This window comes from Zosterops lateralis, assembly GCF_965231275.1.
Source record: "Zosterops lateralis genome assembly, chromosome: 20".
Taxonomy (NCBI): Eukaryota; Metazoa; Chordata; class Aves; order Passeriformes; family Zosteropidae; genus Zosterops; species Zosterops lateralis.
In genome coordinates this window covers 2437054-2454141 of record NC_139780.1, presented here as the reverse complement: position 1 = coordinate 2454141, position 17088 = coordinate 2437054, and the positions used below count along the sequence as shown (strand labels likewise).

The 17088-nt window shown below is 49.0% G+C and overlaps 1 protein-coding gene across 1 annotated transcript; it reads right to left on the bottom strand.

Moving 5' to 3' along the window:
- Positions 1-3671: 3671 nt before the first annotated feature.
- On the bottom strand, positions 3672-7201 carry ATP6V1G1 (ATPase H+ transporting V1 subunit G1). Its single transcript, XM_083875573.1, has 3 exons — positions 7078-7201; positions 5240-5340; positions 3672-4412 (listed from the first exon to the last, which is right to left on the bottom strand). The coding sequence occupies exons 1-3, from the start codon at positions 7157-7159 to the stop codon at positions 4239-4241; spliced, it is 357 nt and encodes a 118-aa protein (XP_083731699.1). The 5' UTR covers positions 7160-7201; the 3' UTR covers positions 3672-4238.
- Positions 7202-17088: the final 9887 nt, after the last annotated feature.

The window sequence follows — 17088 nt, the reverse complement described above, 5'->3', positions numbered from 1 at the left end:
TTTTTTTCCTTCCTTCTGCCTTTTCCCTATGAAGACTTACAGTATTATTCTTTTTACTATGGTAATGCAAAAGCCTCTTTTCTTGAATCTCAAATTAAAAGAGGGAAAGCTCGCTATGTGCCTGGGATAATGATTCAGCTATTGATCCAGAAGATGCTTTATTAGATTATTTTGAGGCAGACGAATGTAATTTAATACCAATTTATTTTCTATTCCTATGCCAGTCCAAGATACAATCTTTTTCTGCATGAAATTAGCACTTTCTCCTTTCAACCTCAAAGAAGCATTGCCCTGTGCTCCTTCCTTGGATTAGTTTGGGAAAACTTTTTCAGCAGAACATTGATCTAGAGGGTTCTCTGTGGTATTTTGTGTTAAGGCTTTAAAGCCAAGACCTCAGCTGGGATCAGCAGGTTCTTGGCTTGTCTCTCCCCATTTTGCATTAATGCAAGAACTAGTGAAGAGAAATAAAGTGGAAAGAGATTCTAGATGAAGAAAACAGAGGGGGAAAGGGAAAACAGAGCAGGTTTAATGCGAGGAGAGGAGCTGCGTTATGTTTACACAGCCATCTGTCACCTCCAGGGGACACTGCAGAGTGGCCCTGCCCCACAGCAGCACCAGGACACCTGGGACACCCCATCCTGCTGCTCACACCTCCCACGAGCTGCCCCATAGGCCAGGAAAACTGCTGGGTTTGCTGTAGTTACCAAATTCTGCCTGCTCCAGGCTCAGCTGGGCTGCAAGGTGGGAGAAAACAACAGGAGCCCAAAGCTGGGGATGGCAGGAAAGGGGCAGAGGGACTGCCAGCAGCTCACTGGGCTGAATCTGGCATTAAAACAGCCCCAGATTTAATAAAGATCATCAGGAACTGTGCAGTGACCTCACCAAAGCAAAAAAAGGAGGAATTTAAGGAGGAAATGTGGACTTGCCCCCTGGAAAACTCTGAATTCCCTGATGTTGCCAGCCAGCACAGCCAGCCTGGCAGCTTGAGGCCGAGGAGAAGGGCTCCTGGACCTTCAGCAGCAGGAAAATGTAGGATCCTCTCCCTCCTTCTGAAACTGCCCCAATCCAGCTGTCAAGGGAGCTCCTGCTAAAGCTCTGCCAGCCAGAACTGCCGCTCCTCTAATGAGAGATCTCTGGAGCCCAGATCTGGGGTCAGAGGTGATTTCCTTCTGTTACCTCACAGGATCACAAGATCACAGAATATCCCGAGCTGGAAGGGACCCACAGGATCACCCAGCCCAGTCCCTGTCCCTGCACAGACCCCCCAACAATCCCCCCCTGGGCACCCCTGGCAGTGCTGTCCAAAGGCTCCTGGAGCTCTGTGCCCATTCCCTGGGGAGCCTGGGCAGTGCCAGCACCTCTGGGGGAAGAGCCTTTCCCTGCTCTGCAGCCTGAGCCTGCCCTGGCCCAGCTCCAGCCGTGCCCTGGCTCCTGTCCCTGGCCCAGAGCAGAGATGGAGCTGCCCCTGGGGAGGAGCTGCAGCCCCCGGGGAGCTCTGCCCTCACTCTGCTCCAGCTGGACAATCCCAGTGCCCTCAGCTGCTCCTCATGGGCCCCTCCAGACCCTTCCCCATCCCCGTGTCCCTCCTCTGGACACTCTCTTACAGTGTAGTACCCAAAGCACCCCCAGGAGCAGAAGCCAGGTGGTATTTCCAGGGATGGGAGCCCAAATCAAGGAAATCCCACAGTGGTGTGAGTGCCCAAAGCAGCTTCTGCTCTTTCTGTGGTACTTCAGCAGCTGTGGCTCAGTCCTGAGGGATTGTCACAGACTCCCAGACTGGTTTGGGTTGGAAGGAACCTCTGAAGATCACCCAGTGCCATCCCCTCCCACTGTCCCAGGCTGCTCCCAGCCCCATCCAGCCTGGCCTTGGACACTCCAGGGATCCCCACAGCTTCTCTGGGCAGAGGAACAGAAGGAAGAATTCAGATACAGATTTCTTCTAACAGCTGCTGTGGGCTTCACTCCTACTCCTCAAACTGGCTGCAAAATGCCCCAAAAATCAGATTTCAGGGTCAAGAAGCAGAGTGTCCCACTCCTCACCTGTGTCAGGACTATTCCCTGCAGAGAATTCCCCTGGCACAGCCTGACTTAGGCACACAGGGCTCCCTTTCCCAGAGCATCACAGGGTAAGATAGACAGAATCTCAACTGGAAATAAAATCTCTGCACTGCACAATGACAGCCTTCCTGGAGAGCAGTAATTGGAAATGCTTCCTTCAGTGCAAAGTTGGAGTTTTAACTCAACAGTTAAGTTTCAGGGAAGTATTACAGAAAATTATTATTCTTGCCAAGACATTAACACTTCTGCATGTTCTAAAGGGAGTTTCTTCACAGCACATTTGCCAAGAAGAAATAATCATGGACATTTTTTCCCCCTTTTTCTGCTGCCTCTGCTCTGAAGGAGGATAAAAGTCCTCATTAACCATGGGAAAGTTATGAACCAATATGAGAAAGTGGAGCACACACTTCATTTTTTCTGGACAGAGTCTCAGTCTGTCATTGATAAGAGAAGGAATGAAATTGCTAATTACAGCCTGGAGCAAGGAGGGCTTTGAGGAGCGTCCTGCTGGAGCCTGAGCACCTGCTCTCAACAGGGAGAAATGCCTCATCTCCAAAGGACAGAGTACAATTAGCATGGCTGCACCCTTTTACGAGGCCATAACACCTCTCCACATTACAGCACAAGGATTAAAGCTGCTCTGATCCTGTTCTGCTCGTACCCACCTGCCTTCTCCCCCTGCCTGGCACACTTGACTTTGCAAGAAGCTTTTGTTTCAATTTTACAACCCGTTTAATAGCTTGAATTCCTGAAGAGATCTTTCCAGGAGTACAGTGCACTACCATGAAATATGACAAGAGGAGAGCCAGAGCTGTCTGCTCCTGCCTGCAGGCTCCACATCCACATCCATCCTGCTTTTTTCCCTCCCTATCACAATTCCAGAGATCCAAGAGGCTTTGCAAGGCCTCACTGAGGAGCTGTGGAAATCAAGATGTTCTGTCTGAGGAACAGAACAACATCCATGAGGCTCCTTGCAAAGATCCCAAACTCAACAACCCCTAGGCCAGGTCAGGGACATGCTCAGGTCCCTTTTCCACAAAAAAGCCTGGATTTTGAACTCAACAAAAAAAAGCAAAGCAGCATTTAACATTCTGCTGGTAAGAGGAAGAAACCACTGAAACATGAAACCCCTCAGTGTATTTGTGTGTATTTTTGATTAAAGAGCTGGAAAGTGATGCAGACAACCCCAGAACTCTTCTTTCCCACTGTTCCCAGGCACAGGATGCTGCAGGATGCAGGATGACCTTGGCATAAACAGGCAGTGACCAGCACTGGACCCAAGGAAGGGTAATTACTGTGCAGCACCTGGCTATCAAACTATTCCAATGAACTGGCACCATTTTATTTCCCCTAATGGTCGCAAGAACATTTGTTCCTGAAGGTTTTCAGAATGATCTGGCAGGTAAAGCATCAGACTGGAGCCAAGAGGAGGAGCTCTGTAATGGGTTTTAACTTACCTGCTGTGACCTTCAGATATTGGCTGTCTCTCTTTTAAACTTTCTTTTATCAACACTTGATGGTCACTCTGCAGAGTCCAGGCTCTCAAGGTGCCCAGTGAGACCTGCCAGCAGTCCCAGAACAAGTCAGCAGGAAGAACCAGACTGAGCAGAAGCTTTGGAGTGAAGTGTTTTTACTTTCAGGTGTCATAGTGCCAGACTTGTACCTCAAGCTAACAGCAGAATACACAGAGGATTCAATACAGAGAAATTCAAGCACCTGAAAATGATCAGCCAGGACTTGCACAGCCAGAGGATTCTTCTGACAGGGTTTAAAGCCTGTGCAGAGGTTTAACAGCACACTGAGAGATGCAGTTTGGTCAACAAGAATACAGGTACACAAGTTTAACAATTACTGACACAGGCCAGCAGCTCTCTCCCTTTTCTATTTCACAGAGGGAAGCCTTTAACTGAATACTCTCACCATGGGAAGGGAGCATTCCTGTGCCAGCTGGAATATCTACTGAATAACTTAGCACAGATCTGGGACATGGCCACTTCATGTTTGAATAAGCTTTGAACCCGTGTCAAACGAGGAACCAGGAGAACTCCAAGAGCTGACTGAAATAATTTAACACACGTACAAGGAGGACGGGTAAGGTATATGGCTAAGAGCTGTACATTCCACCTGAAGCTCAGACTTGACTCCCAGCACTGCCAGGACACTCCTCCCTCCTCCCAGCACTAGCCATTGATGCGATAATTCACGTGGATCTCGGGTTTGATGTCGCACACCAGGGACAGCAGCTGGGACATCACCACCTCCCTGTTCTTCTGGAAGTTCTGCTGGATCACGCTCATCTTTTCCTGAGTCTCCTTCTCAACCTCAGTGGTGCAGCTGCCATGGGAGCCAAGGGCCTGCAAACAGCAAAGGAAAAGAGGAATCACCATGCCAAGCTCTGTGTTTTGTTATTCTGGATCATCTCAGATATTCGTCACTGTTGAGCGAAGATCAATATTAAAAAAAGCATTGCTGCATTTTTTGCTCAGATTTCACCCTGAACTTGTCCAAGTATTTCACCCTCAACCCCTGCCTTTTACCCTCTTTTATAGAATTATCAGAAGGCTTGGGTTGGAAGGGACCTTAAAGATCATCTCTTCCCAATTCCCTGTCATTTATTCACTATCCACCAGTTTAGAGCAAGAATTTCTAAGGAGTGCCCAAAATAAAGGTCCTGCTGTACAGACAACTGGAACCCCTGGGCACAACTGTACTAGAGTGCAAGAAAAGTAACACCCAGGAGTCATTTGAAGCACAATTCCCATTTTCTCATTCCTTTTACCCTTGGAGAATCTTTATAAAAATCTCAGCCTTCCCTTCTGGTGACCAGGGACACAGCAAGTGGTCTCTGCCATGTCAGCACCATGGAAACAAGCCTGTGACAGGAGCAGTGAGCTCAGTCTCTTTTGGACACTGCTACACACAGCACCTTTGGGGAGGCTGTCACCCCTCAGGGGACCCAGGAGTTTATTAAGCTCTCTCCCTGCCAGTTGAGATGTAACACACCACATCCTGAGCCACTTCCACGTGTTTTTCTGGGCCACGAGGCTGTGCCTCACAGGAAGGCACTTGGGGAAGTGCTGCTGCTGCAACTCCCTCCCACCCTGAGGGTGCTGCCAGGGCCAGGAAGCCCCAGCACAAGGCAAAGGGGCTGGAAACGAGCTGAGTGATGGAGAAAACCCACCGCTGCCTCCTTGGCCTTGAACTCCTTTTCACGCTGCAGGCGGTACTGCTCGATCTCAGCCTGGGCCTCCTCCTTGGCCTGCTTCAGCCTCCGGTTCTTCCCTGCTCCAAGGGGCAAAGCAAGGCAAGGAGAGAAGAGAAACCACTGAGAGATGCTTTTCCTATTGCCCAGCATTTGTTCCTCCTGCAGGAGGCACCAGCCAAGCCCCCTCCCCGAGCCTGCTGATCTCAGGAGGAGCCAGCAAACCATGGCCAAGGTCACCAAGGCATCAGCTCCCACCCCGAGCACTGGAGAGCAGCTTGGAGCTTGTGCAGGCACCAGGCAACATCCAGGCCCAGCTTTATTCACACAATGAGTCCCAGACTGGTTTGGGTTGAAGCAACCTTAAAGTCCATCCCATTCCACCCCTGCCATGGCAGGGACACCTCCCACTGTCCCAGGCTGCTCCAAGCCCCAATGTCCAGCCTGGCCTTGGGCACTGCCAGGGATCCAGGGGCAGCCACAGCTGCTCTGGGCACCCTGTGCCAGGGCCTCAACACTCTCCCAGGGAACAATTCCTGCCCAATCTCCCATCCAGCCCTGCCCTCTGGAACTTTCCATATAAACAGTCCCTCTCCCTCCTTTTCAAAAGCCTCTGTAACGCCCTGGAAGGGGCTCTGAGCTCTCCCTGGAGCCTTCACTTCTCCAGGTGAACACTCCCAGCTCTCCCAGCTTGGCTCCAGCCCTGGGAGCAGCTCTGTGGCCTCCTCTGGGTCTCTCCAGCAGCTCCAGGTCCTTGCTGTGCTGGGGCAGCTCTGCAGGTGGGCTCTGAGCTGAGCACAGGGGCAGAGGGGCACAATCCCCTCCCCTGCTGCCCAGGCTGGGGCTCAGCCCAGGGTGTGTTTGGCCCTAAAGCTGTGAATGCACTGCAGGCTCCTGTCCAGTCCCTTATCCACCAGAAGCCCCAAATTCCTCTCTGCAGGGCTTCTCCCAATGAGTTCTCCAAGTCTGTGCCCATGTTCAGGATTGCCCCAACCCACGTGAGTGTGCAGCTTCTGTGAGATCCCAAAAAAAGCCCATTAGAAAGAGCATTAAACCTCAGTTTTGCCAGACCAGCTGTGAAACCAAGAGCAGACCTGGCCACTGCCTCTCCTTCCCCTCCTGGACTTCCCACCACACTCTCCCCTCCGAGACTATGACCACTGGAGTGAACTACAAAAATCTGCCTCTTGTAACATTGTCAGGGGGTTGAACTGCAAACCAGGGCAGGTACATAAATACAGATATATATATGCATTTGTTTGAAGCAGAAAAGATTTCCAAACTTGTGTGGCTTTGCAACCAGAATTTTTTTTTGCATAACAGGAGAAGCTAACTTGGATCCGTTAGGAACAGCTCTATAATCACCGATACGGAAACACAGTTTTCACCAGGAAAAACAAGCAGCTGAAGGTCGGAAGGACAGAGAGGAGCACAGCCATGCCCCAAGCGAAGGCCAGGTTATGGTGATCGTGTCCTGCAGAGAGCCGGGAGCCCCCGAGCTCCTGACCCTGCTCTGGGCTATGGCAGGAGGGTCCCGGTGGGGCTCCGACCCCTCACACCGCTCTGAGCTTTGGTGAGAGCCTCCAGAGCTGCTCTGCTGGCGGCCCCAGCGAGCCCCGAGCACCTCCGGGGCAGGGCAGGGCAAGGCAGGGCAGGGCAGAGTTCGGGGGATCCCCGCTGCCCCATCGCCCTCAGCGCCGGGGCCTCAAGGCCTGAGGCGGCTGCGCCGGGACAGGCCAGGCCGAGCCGAGCCGGTCTCCCCCGCCACCACATCCCCCGCGGCGGGGCCTGGCGGAGCCGGGCCGTGCCGTACTCACTCTTGCGGGCCTCGGCCACTTTCTCCGCGGCGCGTTTCTCGGCCTGCAGCAGCTGCTGGATGCCCTGTGACTGGCTCGCCATGGCGGCCGCTCCGTCCGGCCGGGCCGCGGCAGCGTCACTGCGTCAGGTCGACCACGCCCACACCGCGCCGGCCACGCCCCCTCACATTGAGAACAACTGGCGCACGGTGTAAGCCACGCCCATAACCCCGCCCCCGCAGTTAGGCCCCGCCTACTGACGCATCCCAATAAATTAGCTCCGCCCTGGGTCAGCTTGGTCACGCCCCCATAGCTCAGGCCCCGCCCCCTGGTTTGTGAGGGGACTCCGACCAAGGCCAGTGGGAACCTGTCCTCCCCCCTGTTCTTGAGCCATTTCGGTGCCTCCTGCCACAAAATCCACTTAAACCCCTGCAGAAAGGCGCTGATAGGTTTCTTTCTCTTTTGTTTCTTTTTTGGAACTGCGGCAGCCCCCCGGACGAGCAGTGACAAGGGCCCCAGGGATGCTTATGGTCCCTGCTGGGCTGTGGCATCTCCTCACCGCTGGCATGGCGGGTGTCACCCTCAGCACAGAGACACCGGTGCTCAGAGGACTTTACACTCATCCTGGACATTCTTTGCCAGGAGCTCCCAGGAGAACCAAATGTCCCCCGGCCACCCCCACACTTCACCCCATCCCGCCCAACCCTCTCCCATCACATCCCAAGGGCCATTGAAAGCCCTGAACGCAGCTCCCCTCAGCACTTTCAGAGCATAAATTACAATTATTGTCAAATAATATCGCTGTGATGAAGCCTCAGAGCCAGGACAGTGACTCATCGCTGCCGGGAGAGGTGGAGGGGGAGCTGCCAGGCCGCCTCCTCCATCCCCAGTGATGGAAGGGACAGGAGACAATGAATCAAATGCATATTTATAGTGCTGAATTGGAATTGTGAGTGTTTTCAGGGTGACCTTCAGCTGGGCCCGGTGTTTAAGTGAATGGGCTGAGCGTGTGCATACATTCAGGGGGATATTTGCTTCAGGAAAAGATGAAAGGAAAGATGGGGAGAAGAGCTTGGACCATAATTTTGGGGTTTGAAGGAAGGTTTGGGTGCTGGGATGGGGCACTGGGAGCCAGCAGGGCTGTGCTGGCAGAAGGAAAACCCAGAAATCTTGTTCTGCATTATCTGGGGCAGTTCCAGCCAAGGGGACACGCTCAGGTGCTGTCAGGGACCACAGGAAATCACAGGATGGTTTGGGCTGGAAGGGGCCTCATTCACTTCCAACCCACCCCAACATGCTGTCTCTATCCCAAAATATGTCACAGCCAAAAAAACTGCTGGGGTCAGCTGGGGTAGATCCAGGTTCCTTTACAGCAGTAACAACCCAGAAATGAGGTTCTTCTCGTCTGACCCCAGGCCCCAGGATCCTTCCTCTCACCTCACACCAAAGCCACAAAATCATAAAATCCTCCCTCTGACTCCCACAATAACCCTCACCCCATTCCCATCCAGAAACCCACCATGCTCATCAGCATGTTTTCAGTGTTCCCTGTTAATTAGATCACTTGAGCTGACCCCAGAGGTGACCCCAGATGCTCTGAAGGGGATACCAGGGATCAAACAGGGTCCAAAGGGGTCTGGCCGTGCCCTGAAGTCACAGGCAGCACTGGGGTGTTGTTTTTCTCCTGGGTGATGGTGATTTTCAGACTCACAACATTGCCCTTTTCTGCCCCCTGAAATACTTTTGCACCTATCAGACTAAATTTTCAGACAAAAATCCCTCTGAATTTCAGCTCTAGGTTGCTTTAAAAAAAAAAAAAAAAAAAAAGAAAAAGAGTTTTTTAGCTATTTCATTTTAACAGTTAACAAATGAGATAATAACATATTCATATTTAAAACAATCTTTTCCTTGGTTGTGTTGCTTTCTGGTTTATGACTGCCCAAAAGCTAATTGAAACCTCATGGTGTGTGTCATATGAAACACATGTGAACCCAAAAGCTGTTGGAACAACTTCCTCCTTCACTTAATGTCTGAAAGAATCGCTTCTTGCTGGTTGCAAAAACAAAAACAAACCAAAACTCATAATTTCCAATCCTCGGACTTGCACAGGTATAAATAAAAGCTGCTGGAACCACTTGAATTTTACCAGAAATGGGTTGGTAATTAATTAGCATCGGGAGTACTTTCGAGCTTGGTTTTTATTCTCTCAGATTCAGGGAACATGAACTTGTCACTCACTGTTAGAGGAGGCAGCTCTTGCTGACACTGACACTGGCATCCCTTTATTTGTCCAGCACTGGGCAAAAGACAGATGAGAATGATAAACTTCATCAATCCTAAATTTCATGCACCTCACATTCAACAGAGACTGAAGGAAGGATGTTTATAGGAGGCTGAAGCTGGTCCTGCTCTCTAAGATGGGAAAACAAATTATTAAAATAAACAAATGAAAGGATTTTCTTTTTGTTTTAGCTGTTTTCCACAGATCACAATAATGAAAATTAAATTAAACACATCTCTTAATTAATTTTCATTCTTTTTAAATTTTATTTTTCTGCAAGCACTAAATACATATTTTCATTTTATAGCTGCATCTCTCCTCACTCTGCTTTTGTTCTACACTGGGCCACAACTCCAAGCGTGTGTCACACAGGTTCCTGAAATACCAGCAGATATTTCCAGAATAAAGAAAAAAAAAAAAAAAAAACAGCTTGTTTTTGCTTTTCTTTTCGTTTCCAAACCCGTGCCATGTCTCATGATCGTGCTGTCATTAAAGATTCCCAGACATATTTGGGAAGAATGAGATTTTAAACTGTCTGGGCTCTTTCCAGAGCAGGTAATTACATTTTTCCTCTCTAAATTCCCTTGCACTTTCAATTGGATATGTTATTATTCTCCATTCCCCAAGTTAAACTGTTATGCTGTGCAATTGTCTGTTCTTTCAAAGAGGTTTTGTGTTCGCCCCTGGGAACTGAGCTGATCTCTCTCTTCTGAGGTTTAATTCATTCACAGAAATGCACTGAGGTGATGCAGCTGTTGGATGTTGATAAAAAAATCAGAAGTTGATTATTAAAAGACGGTCAATGAATGATTATTAACTCGCATTCATATTTTGGATGGATTTTTCAATTCATAAACGGACTATTATAAATCAAAGTACAGCATTAGCAGTAGAATTTACACAGATAAATCAATTAAACCCTGAAATGCACAAGTTGGTGCTGCATGTCTGTACCTGACCTGTGCCAAGAATTTGGCCCAAATATCCCAAAATGAGGAAGAAAACTCCATTTATCATCTGCAGCCACTCTGTGATCAAGGACGATTTAAAGCCCAGAGTAACCCGATTGCAGTGATGGAATTACACCAGAATGAACACATTGATATTGTAAGAATTGATTTTTTTTTTAAAAGCAGTTTAAGAGGCCATATTTCTGTGTCAGCCCCTGTTATCCTCCTCTGGGATAAGAGAGCTGCTTTGGGGTGATGCTTGGCTGTGTCCGTGGCTCACATCACCCACCAGGCTCAGTTCCATATAAATCAGGATCTTTTGGAAGAGCCAGCCTGGGAGCTCTGTTTGTATATTATGTTTATATGTTCTTCTGTTGGGATGAAGTGTCAGCAGACCTTATTAATTCCTTTTGACCAAAAGAAATCTCCATTCCTGTTTCCTTGACATCTCCTGGAGTCCATCCTTAACCAGAGGTCAGGTGTCCTTTGCAAAGGAAGATAAATGGACACGAGACTGAGTGTTCCCCATGGGGTGTCCCTGTGTCCCATCCATGGGATTCCTCCTTCAGGGAACACCCTGGGAGGGCCCTCATGGACTCACCACAGACCATCTGCACCAGGATTTTCAGATGTGACAGCAAAGCAAAGCAGCTCCTGGAGTAAATACAGTAATAAATAGCATTTCCTCTAATGGACAGCACCAAAGGTTGGGCTGCTGAAGGCAACCTCCAGTTCCTCACAAGAACGTTACTCTCACTCCACAGGGAAGAAACACACAGAAAATATTGTTTTTTCCCCACCATAACAGTTCTTTTGGCTTCTCAGTTCCTCTTTCTCCACCCCAAACCACTGAGTAATGTCACTGTGCACCGTGGCACAGGCAACACTGACTTGCAGTGATGGATGAGACAGTCCCCGTGCACGGAGATTGTTTGGTGCTCGCAGCTCTTTGAGTAAATGACACAGCACAGCACAAGCTTCATTATCAATATTGCCTGGAAATATCAAAAAACGTCGGAGCCCGCAGTTTAATTTGGATGCTTATCATAAGCTCGGGAGGAATGGAAATGTGTGACAATAACAAAACACTGCAGCAGCGATGCCAAGCAGCCTCGAGCAGCTGATGAATGTCTGGGCCACGAGGGATGAAGCCGCGGGTGCTGAGGGATCCTTCTCCAACACTTGTTCAAACAAAAGTGATGCCGAGGAGTGGCAATGTCTGGAGCTCCAGCAAACATCCCCGCGGCCTCTGGGGCCTGAGGAGATGTAGAACAAGAGCTGCTGATGTGCAGTTTCCTCGTGGGACTGCTCACATCACTCAGCTGCAGGGCTCCTGCCTGCTAAATGAAGCGGATTTTTCTCCACGAGGGCAGTGGAGCGATAGACTCTTCGCTGCAAAAGTTCAGCCAAAACACTCAGAATTACCTCAGGAAGGTGAACTTCCCTCGCTCCCAGCTCAGGAAGTTTGGAGCCTGAAGTCAGACAATGAATAGCTCCTCCAGGAAGGTTTTTCTGAGGTACATAAGCACCTAGGCATGCAGATAGCAACCTAGTGGAACTAATTTGTTTACAACATTCACGGAAAAATCTTAATAACCAATTTCTATATTTAGCCTCAATGCCTTTGAAAATCCAAGCTCTACATCCCTGTGCTCACTGTCCCCATCCACTCCTGTGCAACTATGGGAGAAAATCCAAAAATAAACCTACAGCCAGCACGACCCTCTCATGGACTTGATTTTGTCAAAATGTACTCCAAAGGCTGCTGCCCTGCTCTGGCCACACTGTTCCTGCAGTTTGGACTTTAATTACCCAGCTCATTGCAAAATCAAGGTTTACCTGAATTACCCCCTGGTCCTCCCACTGTTCTCCCCTCCCCAGATCAAACCCCTGCTTCATCCTGCCTGATTTCCATTGTGATTTGCCAGACAGCTCTCAGCTGCAGGGAGAAATAAAATCAATCTATTTTTCCACTCTCTCATCCAGCAGCTTCATACTCATCGAGCCTCGTGCTGGCACCATGAGCTCCCCAGCAATTGGCCACCACCAAAGCAGCCCAGGGCCATTTGGTCACCGAGTTTCAGAGCTGCTGGAGCAGGGGCTGCAATGATCTGCCTGACTGTGCCACGGGCTCCAGGAGCAGAGTTTGGGCTCTGTGTAATGGGATTGCACTTCAGTGGTTTCGGGATATTAATAGCGGGATTAACCTGAAACAGCCACAGTAAAAAATTGATTATCAAGAACAATAAATCATCTCACACATGCAGGTAGCCTGGGGGGTTTTTTGCATTGCAAAGCCATGAGTTTCTCTACAGGACTGTAACAACCCCCAGCACGGAGCAATAGCCGGGAAAAAGCCAACCAAAATATGATTAAACTATTTTGGGAATGCAGAAAGCAAAGGAGGAGAAGGCTGCTGGATTTTACAGCTCTAAGATACAGACACAAGTAATCTGAGTTAATTTTCTGACCCTCCCCACTTCACCTGCTGAACAGTCCTTTCCAGAAAACTTTGGGAATGACTTTGCAGGGCCTGAAGCCAGGACAAGATGTGGCTGTTCTGAGCATGAAGGACATGGGAAGGAGTGTGGCAACTTCAACATCCAGCAGGGCAGTGATGGGCTGCTCCCCCTGCATCCCAGAGCCCTGTGAACTCCTGGGATTTGTTCCTGTAGTTTTCCATACACAACCCTTGGAATGCAGAAGGGCTACTGCTAAAGGCTCAGCCTGGTCCCCCCCACAGGAACAGGGATCCCACAGAGCTGCGATGTTTGAAGGACACTGAGGCACCAGATACCCAAATCCACCCCACAAAACCCACAGCTGGAATGTGAACTGTCCTTTCCTTGGAGGCACAAGTGAATAACTCCTGTACATGGACTGAGTCATCTCCCCCTGACTCCTGATCCTGACAGGAAACATTGAGTGAGCCCTGGGAAGGGCCCTGCTCACAGCCAGGGAGGTGAATTATTCCATTCCTTGACCATCAGCTGTGACATTGCCATGCCAAATGCACATCTCTGGGGCTGGAGAGGAGCATGGCTGAGAGGGAAAAAGGCTGTGCCTCTCAGCCTCTGTAACAGCCTATTTATAACATCAAGGAACATTTCAGGGGATAATTTTAAAATATTCCACAGGCACAGAAGCGGAAAAAGAGACATTTGGTTTGGGATTGGAGTCCTCTGCTACTACACCCAGTCCCCATCCACACCAGCAGGACTTGGAGCACACCAGTGCCAGGGCTCTTTTTACTTCCAGGTGTCTCTGAGTACTTTCAAGTGCAGTTCAGCTTGTCAGGAAAATTAATCCACAAATGCCAGAAGTTTATGTCCAAAAAGGAGAGAGAGGAGTCCTTTTACTTTATTCCAATAAAGGGAGAGGCCATGGGGCATTTCCGCTGGGGTCTCTCTAATTTTGGAAGACTCAGCCTCTAATTTATCCCAATTCCTCCCAGGGGAAGAGCCCACCAATATCCCATTCTGTCTCCCTGTATCCAGCTCACTCTATCCCATGTCTCACCTCTTCCAGCAGTCCAGGGCAGCCCCTTTGGAGCGCTCTCAAGCCCACCTGGCACCACCAGCACAGCTCCTGCCTCCCTCTCTCGGTTGTTCTGCCCACCACAAAATAAAATAGAGTGATTTTGGAATAAAAAAAAAAGGGGAAAAAAACATGTGGAGTTTGTCTTTGCCATCTCATTCTGCTCCTGAGTAGGACTCTGGCAATGTCCAAACTCCAGCTCCATTCCAGCCAGTCTGGTAATGGGAATGGGACCAGTTTTGCTTGTTCCCACCACAGACACTTTGTCCATCACTCCAAGAAACCTGGTTTTACTCTTGTCATACAGAAAAACACATTTACTATGGGTAAAATCCCCTCTCCAATTCTGATCCTGGTTTATTGGTACAGGAGGCCTAACTCCTGGGATTTTGCTCAAGAGGAATTCAGCTTGTCTATCTCCAGTGCTCCAGCAGATAAGATCCAAAGCAGCAGGTGTGCACTTATCTGCCACATCCACATCTGGAATTTTCTTCCCCACAATGGCCAGCTCCAGCTCCATGGTGTTCCTCACATCACTGTGCTGAGGTTAACCCCCAGTTCTGTTTGTTTTCTGTGTGATTTCAATAAAGACATTTGTCTCCAAACCCAAAAATTTCATACCTATAAACTGGCTATACACAAAGAACATCCCATTCCTCCTCTCCCCCTCTTTTAGAGAGCACATGGAATTCAGGGCTGACACTCGGGATGGATTGCACTGAGCTAAGAGAGACACCAGACACACATTTCTTTGCAAAAAAGCCCAAACCTCCCTGTTTAAATCCCTTTGCCATGACTGATGGTTGGTATTTAAACAAGCACATCGTGTTCCTGCAGCAGTTTATCCACTTTAATTAAAAACTTATATTTATAGAGCAGGACAGGTGTGCTGTACAGCAGCAGGAAGTTACAGTCCCCACTTTGGGTTGCAGGTGGCTTTTTGCAGTAACCAGCACATAATCACTGCTAAACTGGAATAAGCACCATCGATTGCTGCCTCTAATAGAGGATATGATTTCAAAGAGCTCACAACATCAGGCTGTTCAAGCTTATTGTATTTATTGATCGAGACTGTGAGGACCGTGATCACGTGTGAGATGAAACACCAGGTTATTCATCAGCTGTTGGCTGTTCAAAAGGAGTACCCAAAACTGCCCAAATTGCATCAAATAAGGCTGCTGTGAGAGGGTTCATCACCAGCCCATGAGCACAGAGGGCAGTGCTGGGGATGCTACAGGCAGCAGCCACCAGGCAGAGCTGGGCAGAGAGCAGAGCAGAAGACAAGCCCCACAAGTCCCACAAAATATCTCACCACCAGAAACAAGAGGGGAGGCAGCCCCCAGCTTCAGGTGCCTGCACTGCAAAGCAAAAATAGCAGCCAGCAAGTTGGGCAGCTGTTGTTTTGATCTTTTTCAGTTTTCTGATGTTTGCATTTTAGGACTTTTAGGTAAATGAAAGTGATGTTTTGGAAACCGTGCATTCCTCTCTGGAGGAGGGACAATTGATGAATTTCTAGTTTGACCAGTGGGGTCGGAGAAGTGTCAACCTCATTGCCCCAATCCCTGGTCAAACTCCAAAAACTATGTAAATCGAAGTCAAAAAAATAAACGTCTCTTTTGCTCTGACAACCTGACAGCATGAATGCCGTTCTTTGCATGCCCATCTAGTGACAGGCAGCCTCTCATCTAAATCAGAGATCAGCAGTTTCCTCTTCAAAACTGAACCTGGCTGCTGGCAAACCTCATTCTCATGCCCTTTTTAATGCTGCTGCCCAGGCTGTGGAACTGGAATGTGACAACACAACTTAGCAATGATCACTCTTCACCCTTTTTTTTTGCCATATCACGTCACATACACGACCCCAAAGCCTGGGCACACCATCACAGCTCCTCAGGGCATGAGATTCCTGCTACAGCTCTGTTGGGAACAGCAAAAAGGAGTTGTTGTTCCAGGGAGCAAAGGGCAGCATCCTCACCAAGGAGAGCACAGCACTTGTTGAGGAGAGGAGCTCTGGGTTGGTCAGGAATCTCTTCCAGACATCCAGAAATCTCATTTCCAGATAGGTCCTCAGGAAACCAGTCAGGAACCCAAGGCACAAACCTACACATGATACAGCACAACCTGAGTCAAGGGCTGAGCCAGAATTCATCTCCTGAGCCCTGCAGTGAGAGCCAGGGGTGAGACCCCAGGTGGGGCTGCCCAGGGCAACCACAGCCAGGTGGAACATAGGGATGGAGCTCCTTTAAGGACTGGTTTTGCTTCAGAAGTCCTAAATTACCTTGGTAAAAGGGTATTTTAGTGCCTTCCTTGGCTTTGTTACTGTCCTCCCCGTGTTCCTTGCAATCAGCAGTGTCAGGGGCTGCTGCAATCTCTTCTTTCACCAGATCTGTTCTCTTCATCTCTGTTTTCCCCAGCTTCACTCAAACTTTCCCACCACAGCCTCATTACAGATGCTTTTTCCCAAGGAACACCTACATGATTTAATGCCTTTCTGGTGCCTAATCAAGCATTCTGCTTAAAGAAGTCCTAAATTAGTCTTGCGTGTTCCTTGTCAGATCATTAGCCACGTTTGGCTTTCATGCTGTTTTCCACTCCAATCTGGGCTTTAAGTGTTTTCTCTCTCCAAGTTGTTCCAAAGCATCGTGTGCTGTTTATCAAATAAAAGGTCTCAGTTGCTGCTCTGGTGTCACAACCCCCCAGTCCTGGGGATTTTTGCAGTGTCCTGACGTGACACTGAGGCTTGAGCTCCTGTCTGCTGTGTGTTGCTGTTTATAGCAACAATAAGCACTCAGACTGTTAAAATTTGGGTTTTTCTGTCTGTGCCTTCAGGAGAAAGAGGTGACCAGAGTCTGGTGCTTGGGGAAAGGGGATCTTTGGTGCAGCAGGTTAAATGTGCAACACTACAGATTGTCCCTGTTTTGGAGGATGTGTCCCTACGCCCAAAATCAAGGAAATTATTTGGTTCTTGGATAGCCAAAGGAAGTTCAGTGGTGTTTGCAAAAAAAAAAGTCCTTTACAATTTTCTGCAGGCTGCACAGTCACCCACATGAGAACAAGCCACACTTTTTTCTAGCATTTCTTGTTAAAATCCATGCTGAGTCCCCTGATTAAAGGGTAATTTAGAATTTCCAAGGTTAACACTGCCAGAAGCCTCCTGGCCTATGGACCTGCATTTTTACACATATCCCAAAAATGCACATAATTTACCACTTAAATGCTCTGGTTTGTACCCGGGGGAGAAAAGCGTCCAAGATCAAACACTGG